General features: G+C 36.9%; 1 protein-coding gene across 1 annotated transcript in view; it reads left to right on the forward strand.

The window, feature by feature from the left end:
* Nucleotides 1-12,792: 12,792 nt before the first annotated feature.
* LOC122073014 (glutamate receptor 2.8-like) overlaps nt 12,793-14,769 on the forward strand; it is a 7,489-nt gene continuing 5,512 nt past the window's right edge. Inside the window, exons 1-3 of the mRNA XM_042637498.1 lie at nt 12,793-13,993; nt 14,077-14,120; nt 14,226-14,538. Of these exons, the coding sequence (XP_042493432.1) occupies nt 12,793-13,993; nt 14,077-14,120; nt 14,226-14,538 (1,558 nt within the window). The remainder of the gene's footprint in view (nt 13,994-14,076; nt 14,121-14,225; nt 14,539-14,769) is intronic.

Raw genomic sequence — 14,769 nt, forward strand, 5'->3', positions numbered from 1 at the left:
TTCGGCGTCGATGGTTATCTCGATGCAGAATGCTAATATTCTTTGGTTTGCTCTTCAGAAGTAGCTATACTTGCAGCCATTTCTATCATCGATTCAGTGGAAGATAACACATTGTTATAGGGAGGCAAACCCCATTGCAGATTTTTTAGCCCAGGATGCGGCTAAAACAAGTGTCTCGTCTTCTTTGTGCGGCTTTCCTCGGCATGTATGGGAGGAGATCGTAGTTGATGCAAATGGAAGACCTAGGTTCCGTTTCAGATAAGAGCCAATTTCCCCCCTACTTATGGCAATGCCGAAGGTGGGGGTAATTTCTACTTCAGGGGACGGTTCTTTGGTTCTTGTTTCAATTGCGTAGTTTCTATTTTTTTGTGTGCTGTTTTTTTTTTATTTGGTTTTATTATTATAAACCTTGAGCAAAAAAAAAAAAAAAGTTAGAAGTAATAAAAAGTAAGATTCTAAGGAAAGAAAGGCCTTCTTATGTAGGTGATACAATTGGCAGAGGACACTAGCAGAAGTGGTTCTCACTGTATTTTTGGACATCGTCTATAGGTAATTCTCCTAACAAGCCAGTCTTGATCAGGATCCTAATCATAGTAAAGACACAGGTAAGTGGAACTTTGTCATATCGTCGACTTTTTACCGCATTTCATATTTTGACATGCTTATGTTTTTATCAATGTGACGATATTGTTTTATATGCATCTTATAAGCATTTACAACATCTCATGTTTTACCATTTATGTTTTATACACTTATGATTATAATGACATCGCCTCATGATTTTCTTTAAGGAATGAAATACATTAATTTATGGAATATTAAGAATAATGGAATAGCCTCAAAAGAATGACAATACTCTTATTGAGTGATAGAGAATGAAGGGAAACTGAACATCCATCTATGTGCACTCCGTCAAAGGGCTTGGAATTCTCATCAAAGGACTTGGGAAAGACAAAATGGACTGAAAAGGAAAGCAATGAAAAAAAAAAAAAACAAATGAATGGTAGAAAAAATCTTATATGACTACCACCCTTTTCAGTAGGGGTTTAGGTATTGATGACGGCATGTCCACCCCGTCAGAGGGCGCGGGGTTCCCATCAAAGGGCTCGGAATTTCCATCAAAGGGTTGGGGATGGGCAGTTGTGTTGATCAGCAGTGTGTCCTCACTATCATGATGCATTGGGTAGTTTATATGAATATTGACTTGCCTTAGTATTTTAAGAGTATAAATGACTTTATCGTGATTTGTAATGATCATGTAAAATTATTTATGAACAATTCAGGAAAGCATTTTTTTTTATCCGTATTTACATATTTCAGAATGGAAGTATATCTATGTTTTATGTATTTCATGAACTATGCCAATATTATGTTTTCATCAGTATGCATGTTTTGTTTTCTGGTATGACATGGTTTCCCTCACTGGGCTTGTTAAGCTCACCGACTATTTTTTCCTATAGATCAGTAAGCACATGTTGGTGGAGCACAGATGGATGTGAAGAGAAGACGAGTTCTAGTTTATTTTAGTAGTTGAGTTAAAAACAATTAAAATAGACTTATTGAAGTTTTTTTTAATACCCACTATACATATGATGGTCAGTTGATGGATTATGGACTTCAATCTACTTTCCTATTTATGAGCTCTTTCCGTTGTGTTCGTTCGGTGTATGTAGTAAATTTATGAATTTGTATGGGCAATCTATGAATATTAGTTTTATTTTTCTGATTATTTGATTATCGCCTATGAGGCTAGTACCTATTACGCTATCTCGGGTTTGGGTCCTTACATCTTGGGATTTGACAACCTAAAAATCTGGGCTCTCTGATATGTCACGTGATAGATTTTTACAATCATATATTCATACTTGTATTTGGATAAAAGAAGCTACCACCAAACTCACTAGTATAGTTCCTGGCCTTTTAGTCACCAGGGCCTGTGAGACAGGTTTGAATTTCTTCCCCTTAAGTTTGGGTCAAGACTTAAGAGCAAGGTTTGAGAACTTGGTATCGGGAATGGGATCGGTCAAGGCCAATATCAATCCGGTATCAATCTCAATTGATCAATATCGGATAAAAATGCCCCTGTTTTCAAATAAAAACTGTTTTTTGAAATATTTTACCCTTTGTTTATATTGATCCGCCGATATGGTATAACTAAGAATCGGGATCAATCGAGACTGATTCCGATCCGATCCTATCAATCCTGACCAATCCAATCCGATCCCTCAAACCTTGCTCAAGAGAGCACCTCCCCTCTCCCTCCCTTTTCTTGGAATACCACCCATCCATTGTTTTATTTAGGGTTGTTAATCTGGTACTAGAACATTAAAATGGATCGGAATCAATTGATTAAAAATTGAAACCGGTTATTAATTAATTTGTGCATTCTGATCCTAGTCATTAGAGCAATTAAATTTTGAAATCAGAAGCAAACCAAACTGATTAACCAGTTAGGACTGACTAAGTATCGAATATGACAAAGCAAATCCTCTGCGGCGAGGCAATGAACAGCAATGAGGATCCAATAGCTGAGATGCATGCTGGGGCCCTCCCAACTCGTTAGATCCTCATTGCCACTCACCATAGAAGATTTGAACCCCGAATATGGGCATTTCATATAGACACGTTTAGGTTTTTTCATCCCTTGAGCCAGGAGATTCCTTGGGCCAAGCATACTTGTGCTATAATAGGCCATTGAGTCCATAGGCTAAATGTTTCACAGATTTTATCTAATTTATCATAGATTGTGTGTGGGCCCAATAATGGGCGAAAAAAATATTTTCGTTGGGCTTAATTACCCTATATTTTAGCCTGTTGACAAATTAAAAAACAGAATCAGACCATCCTAGCTATTATTATTTGGTATTGGTTCCAAAATTTGAAACTAATTAATTAATTAATCAGAATGATTCTGGTCGTAACACCAAAGAGATGAGATCAATTAAGATCCATTCTGATTAATTGGAACCGTCCCAGTTTTTTTTTTTTTTCAAAGGAAACTAGAAACTGGGAAATATGAAAATTACAGCATTTCTGAGATAATTAGAGTTTGTTTGTTGGTCCTGGCATGTCTTGCCAGATCTTTGACCTTAGTTCATACATATTATATTGTAATAAACAAAATTTTGGGTAAGGATTGTACTGGCTTAATTCTACATATATAGGGATAGCTACCCGATGTCCAATAGTCATAAAGTCCTTTCCTTCTATAATACTAGTAATAGCTTCCTCATTGCTCCAGATCAAGTCCACTATCCACCCCTCCGTCCTTGCTCGCTGGGGATCAGATAATAGCCCTTGTGCTGCGGCTTCACCACCTTTTCCTGTCCACAAATAGTTAGCCTAACATAAGATCATTTTGTTGTTATAAATGAAACAGTAAGCCCACCCGCTATGTTCCCTTCTATAGAGCAAGAGACTACCAGAATGAGACTATCATTCTGGTAAGACTGAGACAATCATTCTGGTAAGAGTGAGACTATCATTCTAATAGGTCGGGGTAGATGTAGGGTGTGAGGGATGTCTAAGTGTCACCTGGTTTGTAGTTTTATCAGTATTTAACCCATTATATATCCAAAATTCTGCCTGTTTCAAAATATAGAATGGGTTAATGTTTTGCCTCCCAAACAAAACCTGATTCTTGTGGCTCCAAATAAAATAGCAGATTATCATAACTTTAGAGAAGAAATGATTTACATCCGTTTTATGGATGCCACAAGAATGAAATTAATACAAAACTGTTTCAACAAAAGACGAATGAGTGGAAGCAATAGGTCAAAGGCCTAGAGGACTTGATGCCCAAATTCTTCTGAAAAATTCACATTCGCGCATAACATGCCATAAAGATTCATTCTTTGGTTTGGCCACTCATAGACTTCATTAGAGCCCAATGGCTAGCCATAAAACAGAGCCAGATCCCTCATATGTTAGTCAGCTGGGCCAGCTTATACATTGGACCAAAAAATAATGGACTAGGAACCCTCCTTAATGGAGACCCCACAAAATGGGATCCATACTCTGCAAATTAAAAAAAAAATAAAAATGGTGGGCCTTACCTATACTTCCAAAACTCAGGAATGCATGCATGGATGGATTAGAGGCATGGTTTAAGTTTATGACTCCTGAGTAGAGGTGTGGATGGGTGAGAGATGAGACAGGTGGGGGTCCATTGTTAGCAAAAGATGAGGATGTCCGGGTTTGCAACTGGAAGAGGTTGCACATGGTGGCCCCTCTGCCGGTCTGCCCTCCCTCTCTCACTGCTGTTTACTCAGTTTTTGGAATTCAAATTCATTTTGACCCAAAACTTCTATAATCCTTGGATTTTAAAAATATACAAAAATCACGTGCAGAAAAAAGAATTTACAAGAATTGCACAACCAAGAATTAAAAAGATTATAAAGCCTTCGTCATCCCTTGGAAAAGTCCCTCTATCCCTCTCATTCTAGCCCCCATTTGTTGAACCACTAGGGGAACAAACGGCGTGCCAAACCTCATCCCTAATTTTAACTTGAATGTTTTACTGCCTACGAGTTCCTCTCTCTTTGTCCCTTCTCATCTAGCAAGGTTTTTAGACTTCCATTTTAAGAATCACATTAATCTGATGTTTTGGAGCCTTTGCAATACATAATTCGTATACCAACCCCCTTTGTCCTCCTCCAAGCAGGGTATTTTGCAGAAGTGTTCGTGTGGAATCCAACTTATCGTTCAGATTGGATTAGAACTTGAAGTCCAAATTGAACATTATTTTACCATGTTAATTTGATTAGACTCTGGATCAAGTCAGCGAACCCCTACTAAGGATAAAAGAGTGAATTTAGGGAGAATATTAATAATTTTTTAATAGTTACCATGCTCACTCCGGTAGATCCAATTAAGCCTGAAATCGGTCAGGCTGATTTAATAAATGTGCCGAGCTCAAACCCTACCTGATTATAAACTGTTGTTTCTGATGCAAGGGTGCAATCCGACGGACGCCCTATTGGACCGATCGATTAATAGCCTGATTCAACCCAACATGTTTAAAGTTCATTTAAAACCCGTTCACTCAGATCGGCATGTTTAAAGCTTATTTATAGTCTAATTAGAGACAGAAACCTCATTAGCCTGACATGTTTAAACCTTATTTATAGCCCAATTAGAGACAAATATCTCATTAGCCCATTTAAGATCCATTTGGAGTGATTATTGGTTAATTGTAATTGGACTTAGATTTTAGATTTAAATTACTTTCAGGTTTTTTATTTGGTTAAAGAGCCAGTCCAAGCCCATGAGTAGTTAGTTTAGGATTTTGTTATTGCTTTTAATCTGAAACTATAGGCACTTACCTAGATGGATGGTTAGGACTGATTAGGGTTTGTTTAGGTTTTATTTTCTTATAAATATATAATGGTAGAACAATGTAAAAGGGTTGATTATTGAATTAAAAGTTTCTTACTTTTTAAGTTTTGAAGAACTTCACTCCTTCCAATCCTTGAAGAGCGTGAAGACGTGCTAAAGTAACTTATATCATGCTGACTGAGCACATCCCACCCTCTATCATATTGAAGAATATGATCAATTTCTTGTTTCCGAAACGGCAGCAATGATACGAGGAAGGGAGTATGATTCGTAGGGTCAACCCTGTAAAACACTTATTAAAGTATATATTCCATTAGCTAGACACCATTAAATACAAGAATTGGACTGATTCATTAATTTAAGGTGATGATTTGGTTCCTTAATCCAAGGAGATCAAGTTGGATTGATTGCATAATCAAAAAGATCACATTTCAAACTAGGCAAAGAGAGCTGAGAAAACGCGTTAGGATAACAACTATAAAAAAATTATTTGTTAAAAAATTCAAATGAATTTTGAATTCCCTATTGCATATTCAATGGTATCAAAAGTGAAGTCTAGACTCTAGAGGCGTGTGTCAATTAAAGAAAACATATTTGAGATCCTACGTAGAGAAATACCGTTACATCCGACTCCTCTACCGTGCAGTAGGGTGGCAGTGCACATCGGATGGTCTGAGCATCTCAAGCACAGACCCCAACACACGGATGGGGTGTACGCAAGGTTTGAGAAGTCGGTATCAAGAATGGGATCAGTCAAGTTCGATATCAATTGGAAATCGATTCAGATCGACCTAGATTAGATAAAAAAACCCTTGCTTTTAATTAAAAAACCCTTTTTTTGGACTATTTTACCCTCTGTCCATGTTGATACATCAATATGGTATCGGTTAAGAATCCAGATCAGTCATGGCTGATTCCTCAAACTATGGTGTGCAATCCGAAGTGCTCCAAGCCATCGAACGTGCACTACCACCTGCTGTAGAGGAGCCCCATCCCGTAATCTCCAATAAGCTCCTAACATCTGCACTAGATATTGAATTAAATAGGGATCTATTTCCAGATTTTCATAAAAATACAATACAACCAAGCAGATGTTGAAGACCAATGTAGGGTGCGGTTACCTACAAGGTCAGAAGAGCTCCTAGGAACTTGAATCTAGTTGAAATTTAGCTGTTGCCTTGGCTGCAACTTCTGCGACAGCCAAAGAAATGAAATCTTAAAGGGTATTTGAAAAATACCAAAATTTAGAAAGATATTTGTGAACACTAAGGGCAAGTAAATTATTCCATTTCTTTGGCTACCAGCAAGAGTTATAACCCAAGTAGCAACCAATTTTTTTCAGACATACTTTCATTAGTTTATTAAATGGCTAAATTATCAGTAACCACGACCAAGCTTATCCTCGAGCCTGGATCCTCTCTATCTGGCTGTAGTCTCCAACCCTATCTCGTGTGGTTCTCATAACCCATCCGGCTATAGCCTCCAACCCCATCTCATGCAAAGAAAATCAACATCACCCATTCTACTCCTTTTTCTTACCTAATATAGGCATTAACAATCGTCATTGAAAGAGCCCTTGAGAAGATACAAATCAAATGACCCTTTTCTAGAAGGAAGGGAATTGTAATTGTTGGTCACGCAGAAACTTCCTATCTTAATGATTGCATGGACGTCACCCTTTATGGTGGACCAGGCAAAGTTGTCGTGAATTATTTTCCAATACTTCCTAGAATATGATAATCTAAAATGATGCAGAAAAAAATAAAAACTGCAAATATACAATCATATAGTCGTGTATAAGGATTGACACGTTTCAATAAGATTATCTATGTCCACGATGAGATGAGATCTACTTCACTATCAATGGAGAATAGTGTTACAATTATTTTTCCTCATTCTCTCACAGATTGATTAAAGAGAAAGAAACCTCGTTACAAATATATAGGTAAATTCTATACAGGTAATTTATCCGAAGGAGGCAGCCCCCTATGCAAATGATGGAATTCAAGATATCGTACCTCCCAACACATTTCTTGTACAACAAACAACTCCAGTGTTTCCCTAAACCTTATTAATTGTACGACTCGAATTGGTTCTCCTTAAGATGTCCCAAATCTGTTTGATTGTTTGAAGAGAATAAATTAAATTGTGTTTAGTCATTAAGAACTCGTCCAAGTCAACGAAAGATGATGTAAGTGATGACGAACTCCGTGACATTGGAAATATATTAATCTATGGTTGAAGCCAGCAGAATCGGCAATGAAATTGGTCTACGCCTATTTCATATTCAATTCAAGTTTAGGTTGGTTGTCAAGAAATGAATTGAAAAAAAAAAAATAGACTTTAAGGAGAAAGACAACCAATGCATGATTGTCCGTCTCTTTTCATATTCATTTTTTTTTGGGTAATTTACAATGTCACCCTCTGGAGAATGCCAATATTAGATGGACACCCCCTCTCTTTCACCAAATTGGACTTGGTCCCTTGCTGTCAGTCTATGTTAAGTAATGTTGTAAAATGATAATTTTGCCCTTATAAGTAAAACACCATTATTATACTATTCCAAAAATACCCTTTAATTACCCTTATCACTTATCACACTCTCTCCCTCGTTCCTTTTCCGTATCTCAACCTATGAGTCCGGCGAGATCCAGACTACCCGAGTTGCTGTCGCCGGCAAGTTGTGCTCATTCCGTTGACGGCGAGTTGTGCTCATTCCGTCGACGACGAGTGGTGCTGCCTGATGGTGCCCGTGCAAGTCTCCATCGCCAATATTTGGATCAAAACAAATGATTTCACCCTACTTTGTTTCATCTTCTTCCGCCTCCCATTCCTATTCACAACCATGACTGTTTCAGAACCTTTACCTCTCTGCAACCTCTTTGATTCAGGTCCAATGAGGCCGGATTTGTTGGTGGCAGACATGGAGGCAGAGGCGACGGCGGCGGTGGAGAAGGAGGAGGTGAGGGAGAAGGTTTGGCGCCTTCGACGGAAGGGGTTGCAGTGGCCGATCGATCAGGTATAAGGGATCTTCTTCTCTAATTTGGTGACTCAAGCGATCGGCCATATTAGGGAACTTGAGAAGTAGAGAATGGGAGGGGTGTCAGCGTGGTGGAGGAGTGGTGTTAACGGCGGTGCTCTGGAAAACTCAGCCGTCAAACCACCGGTGTAGAATCAAGAATCAAGGCTATTGCACATATTGTGATGGATCGATCGTCCGAATGGATTGCAGGTCGTCGGCATCGGTGACAGCGACAATCAACAGAAACTCTCTCTCTCTCTCTCCCTCTCTCTCTCTCTCTCTATATATATATATATATATGTTTAACCAATGCTGATTGCCACTGTCACCATTGCTGCTACCTGCCACAGCTATGAGTTCGTGCTGATCGCCACTGTTGCCAATGCCGCTGACCCCACCGCCGTGATCGCTGGTGCTTGATTTGGGAGAAAGGTGAGGATGAGACTCATTACATGGGCATTTTAGGGACTTCACATTTGGTAAGGGCATTTTCGTATTTAAAATAAAATATTGTAGCTGACATCAGCATATAAGGCATATTCCTTAACGGAGACTGACGGTAGGGGGTCTGAGTCTAATTTGGTGAAAGAGAGGGGGTGTTTCTATAATACTGGCATTCTCCAGGGGGTGGCGCTATAAATTACCCCTTTTTTTTTCTTTCATTTCTTAATAACCAAGGCTATGTTTGGTTGCAAGGGAAATTATAGGGAAGGAAAGTGACATTTTTATATTTAGAAAAGAAATATATGTAATCATTACCCCATGTGACTATATCATTACTTCAAATCATTCTATATTTGGTCATCAAATTTCACTTTACTTAACATCCAAAACCCTTTGCTATAATATGTAAAATAAAAATTACACATAAAATGTATCATTACCAAATATGGCTAAAAAAATCAAGTAATTTATATAATCATATTGAATCACACGGGGTAATGATTATAAACATTCATTTTTAAGTATGAAAATTTCACTTCACTTCCCTTTAAATTCCCCTTACAAGCAAACGGAGCCCAAACTAAGCCTACCACCTGATCCTAAGAAATGAAGTAGATTTGAATAGGTCAGAATCCAAAAGAATTGAAATAAATTTTCAAATTATGTCTCATGAGACAAGACAAATAACTGCTTGAAAATTGGTCTCTTGATCTGATCCTCATATATTAAGTTCAAATCTATCGAATCAAATCTGCAGAATCAGAATCGGAATTAGAATTGTAATTGAAATTGGAATATATTGCCATATCATATCTTAATTATACGAATCTATTCTAACTATCAACGAATTCCTAGGATTTTAGGTGGAATGGGGATTGTAATTCTTTCTACTTCTCGAGGTATAATGAAAGATCGAGAGGCTTAATTTGAAGGAATTGTTGGAAAAATTTTGTGTTATATATGGTGATCCTTCTCGGATCTGAATTAGATCCGTAACTTTCTATTTGTTTGTGAAAAAAAAAAAAGGAGGAAGGGCGAGTTATCTAATATCACCCTTCCTCCATTAGTTGATACTTCAAGGGGGTTTCTCGTTAAACGAGACAAATAACTTCTTGAACTTTGACTAATTAACTGTACACATGCTTTGTTCATTTATTTATTTTTTTCCCGTTAAGAATCAATAGAGGAATATCTCAAATAAAGAATAAAAGAAGCCAACAAGTTCGCTAGAATTCAAATACCTTCACAGTTAAGAATCAATAACCAACCTCTAGTGTTGTTTAATGAATAAATAAATGGGGAAAAGATTGGGTATGCCGTTGGTATACCATAAGCTAGCATCTAGTGCGTCTATCTCTTTCTTCCCCTTTTTGAAATGATCCTCATATCCTTATTGTATAATAACTCTATCATGTGCCTTCATTGTGTTGTCCGTTAACTTACCATGTACTAGCGACAAACCTATCTCTCTTTCTAAATAAATATATTAAATCTCAAAAGAAAAGAAAAAAAAATACCACCAAAAAGCACTAGGTTCTGGATAAATAAAAAGAATATATATATATATATATATATATGGGAAAAGGTTGGGTATGCCGTCAATATCAAGTATACTTGAGGATAACACCAATAGGAACACATGATGGAGTATCACATACATTTCCTAGAAACCTTCACGAAGAATCAGAAATATTACCAAGAAGGTGGTAACACGAATATATATATATATATCACACTACCATCTTCCATGGGATACCTTCGCCTTGCATTAGGTTCTTTTTAGGAGGTGTCACTATACAAATGAAGTTTATTGCATTAATTATTATTATTATTATTATTATTATTATTATTATTATTATTATTATTATTATTATTATTATTATTATTATTATTATTATTATTATTATTATTGTTATTGTTATTTCATGATATGAACGTTAAGATCAAAGCTTAAGGTCTTAGATATTGAAAGAGATCTTCTTAATGTCCTTGCCCAATGAAATGAGTCATTGACCACTATAGTTTAATGCCATCCATCCTATTATAATGTCGTTCTATTCGTGTTACCACCTTCTTGGTAATATTTCTGATTCTTCGTGAAGGTTTCTAGGAAATGTATGTGACCTTATACCCTTAGTTTAATTATACGGGAAAGGATATAACCTATATATTGGCAGGTGGTATTTAATCCTCTATATAATGGGTGGATTTAGTGCCTTAAAAATCAAAAAACAATTGTTATCATTCTAAGTATACATTTCCGAATGGTGAAAACAACATATTTTCTTTTCCTATTCTTCTTGCTCCCTTCTTTCTTCTTAACCAAGTCTGTTCATGCACGAAATGAAAGTGTCAATTCAACAGCCTTCTTTCATGTAGGAGTTGTTCTTGACTTGACATCAAACACTGGGGAGATTGCTGAGAGTTGTATCTCTATGGCTCTATCTGATTTTTATGAAATTAATTCAAATTATACAACAAGACTTGTGCTCCACACCATGGATTCCGAAAATGATGTTGTGGCAGCAACATCCTCAGGTACTTCACTAGACCCATTATCAGCTGGTGGGTTTTTATTTTTTCTTTCATTTAATATTTTATTTATTTATTTATTTATTTGGCTTTATTTTAATTTGTATGCAATTTGGTTTCTTTCTCTTCTTGTTTTTAATGACTTTCAGATTTATCCAGAGAAAAAAGTATATTAGGTCCAGTTTGTTTAGAGTGTTTTGGCTGGGGGGTTTAAAAGGTGAGAAATTTGAATTATCCCAAAAAAATGGAATGTGAAGTCTTTGGCTAGGTGGGGTGGAAAAGTTTCCAGACAACGTTTACAAGTCGAGTTTTATCATTTGTTGAAGTGTCCTCCACCCCATCCCAGTCCCACCAAACTGGTAGAATTCTTGCATTGTTCATAGGAAATCTCTCTCTCTCTCTCTCTCATCAACCCAATGTCAAATCAACCAGCACACAATAAACAAAACCCAAAAGAGAAGGAAAGCTAACGATTAGAACCACAAACAGGAAAAGAAATATATCATCCACAAACCAAGGTTTTCTTTCATAGATTTTTTGTTTCAAAGTAGGAGGGTGGAAAAATACAAATGGGGGGAAATAAAGGAAAACTTGGGTTTCTCTTCCATTGAGAAGATACCAAAGGAGAAAGAAGATTGTTAACGTGCTTCAATCAATCTACAAGAACGTCTTCAAAAGAAGTTCTCTTCTTCTTGTTAATCATCTTGTCATAGAGATACATAAAGATTGAAATTTTATCCATAATTTGCATACAATAAATAAATGGGAAAAGGGAATAGAGAATAACTTCAGAGATGATCTATTCAAGTATCTCTCTATTATCGTTTCTGTTGGGCAGGGTTGGAAAGTAGAGACCATCTCTTTTTCTACTGCCCCTTCACTTTGAAAATCTGGGGATCAATCGTTAGCTTGTACATGCCTTCAAGGGACCCTAGGAGGAGTGTGGAACTGGAGGCTCAATGGGAAGAACGTTCATTTAAAAGAGATCTGATGGTTGTATTGCAAATTTTTTTTTTTTTTTTTGGCTGAAAGATCATTTTATTAAAATAGAGACTAAACGCACAAGAAAGGGAAAAATAAAACTGGGACATGATCGAAACCACTAGAGCAAATTGCAGACTCCATTTGGAAAGAGAGGAATTTTCGATTCTTACAAAATAAAACTAGCACTAGACAAATCATTGTTAATAGCATATGCTTTGATGTGGAGGAACGATGTCGGGCTATCATTACCAAGGGCTTAAAAAAACCCTTGCGAAACATCCCTAATTTTATCTAACTAGTATTTAATCTAATTTCTTTCTTTTGTCAAGCTTATGTATTCTGTCAATAGGAAGGTTGTAAATATTAACTTAATTAGCTTTAGATTTTATACTCTTCAGTTCATTTACTCTCTCTCTCTCTCTCTCTCTCTCTCTCTCTATATATATATATATATATATGTAGCCTTATACTTGATGAAACACTTCGAGGTGCAAGCTATTATAGGGCCACAACAATCAATTCAAGCTTCATTCGTGATTGATCTTGGAGAAAAATCTCAAGTGCCAGTTCTGTCTTTCTCTGCAACAAGTCCCTTTCTTTCTCCTCTTAAAAGTCCTTATTTTGTAAGGACAACTATTGATGATTCAACTCAAGTCAAAGCCATTGCTGCCATTATCCAAAACTTTGAATGGAAGGAAGTGGTTCTGATATATGAAGATACCGACTATGGAAATGGGGTTATACCCTATTTCATTGATGCCTTCCAGGAGATTGACATCCGTGTGCCATATAGAAGTGCCATTCCTTTGGATGCAACTGATGATCAAATTTTAGAAGTTCTTCATAATTTGACAACCATGCAAACTAGGGTTTTCATTGTCCACATGTCTTCTTCTTTAGGATCTCGACTTTTTATTAATGCAGAAAATGCAAGAATGATGAGTCAAGGTTTTGCTTGGATTGTCACTGATGGGTTATCAAGTTTATTGGCTCCCATAGACTCCAATGCTGTTGATTCAATGGAAGGAGTATTGGGTGTAAGACCATACATACCAAAGTCAAAAGAGCTTGAAGAATTTAAAGTCAAATGGAAAAGAAGGTTCTACTCAAACAAATCATATAGTGAAATATCTGATCCAACTCTCTATGGGATATGGGCATATGATACAGTTTGGGCACTAGCTATGGCAGTAGAGCAAGTTGGAACCTTGAATCCTCAGTTCTTGAGTGGGAACACCACCAACAATTTAACTGACATATCAAGCCTTGGATACTCGCCAATTGGTCCCCAACTTCTCCATTCTATCTTGAGCACCAGATTTAAAGGCCTGAGTGGTGATTTCCGTTTGGTTAATGGACAGTTGGAATCTTCTACTTTTCAAATATTCAATGTGATTAGGGAAGGGGAAAGAGTGATTGGATATTGGACACCAACAAGAGGCATTTCAAGGCAGTTAAACCCAACAAATAAGTTCACAAATTTGAATTCTATGAGTAGTCTCAAATCTATTTTATGGCCAGGGGACTCAGCAATTATCCCAATGGGTTGGGATGTACTGATAAATGGTAAAGAGATCTTACAAATTTTGGTTCCAAGTAAAGATGGTTTCAAACAATTTGTGGACGTTGAAAGAGACCCCTTCACTAAAAAGATAATTCATATCACAGCGTTCTGTATTGACGTATTTCATAATGTAACAAGTAGGCTACCCTTCGGTCTCCCCTATGAATTGAAGCTTATCCGCCCAATGATACAGCTCTTGGCGACTATAATTTGCTTATTGATGAAGTTTACAATAAGGTAAGTGAGGTGGTTATATAATTTTTTTTTTTCCTATCATGGAATTATCCATCCAAAAGAATAGTTATTTTGAAATTTTTATTTTTTGGTGATGGAAACAAACAGAGATTCAATGCAGCAGTGGGGGATGTATCAATTTTGGCGAATCGATCTAATTATGTAGATTTCACAATGCCTTATACAGAATCTGGGGTGACAATGGTGGTGCCAATGAAAGATAATTTGGAGAAAGAATTCTGGATGTTCGTAAAGCCTTTAAGCCCAGGTCTTTGGCTGGTGACTAGTGCAGGTTTCATCTACATAGGGGTCGTCGTGTGGATTCTTGAACAACCTACAAATACCGAGCTTGGGGCCTCACTTCGAGAACGACTTGAAACAAGCCTTTGGTACTCCTTTTTAACTCTCATATTTGCCCAACGTAAGTACACCCTCTACCTTCGAAACATTAAAATTAATTTTTTTTTTACTAAAGGTCAGCAAAAGAATATATTAAAAGAAATTATTTTGCATGAGACTTTGATTATATTAGACAGATTTATGACCCAGCCAAGCATGCCCTAGGTACCCAATTAGGATTAGAATTAAATTGAAATCTAAAGAGGTCCAATAGAAAGGTTGTTGGGGTCCCCTTGGAGCCCCCCCCCCCCCC

Source organism: Macadamia integrifolia, chromosome 1, assembly GCF_013358625.1.
Source record: "Macadamia integrifolia cultivar HAES 741 chromosome 1, SCU_Mint_v3, whole genome shotgun sequence".
Classification (NCBI taxonomy): domain Eukaryota; kingdom Viridiplantae; phylum Streptophyta; class Magnoliopsida; order Proteales; family Proteaceae; genus Macadamia; species Macadamia integrifolia.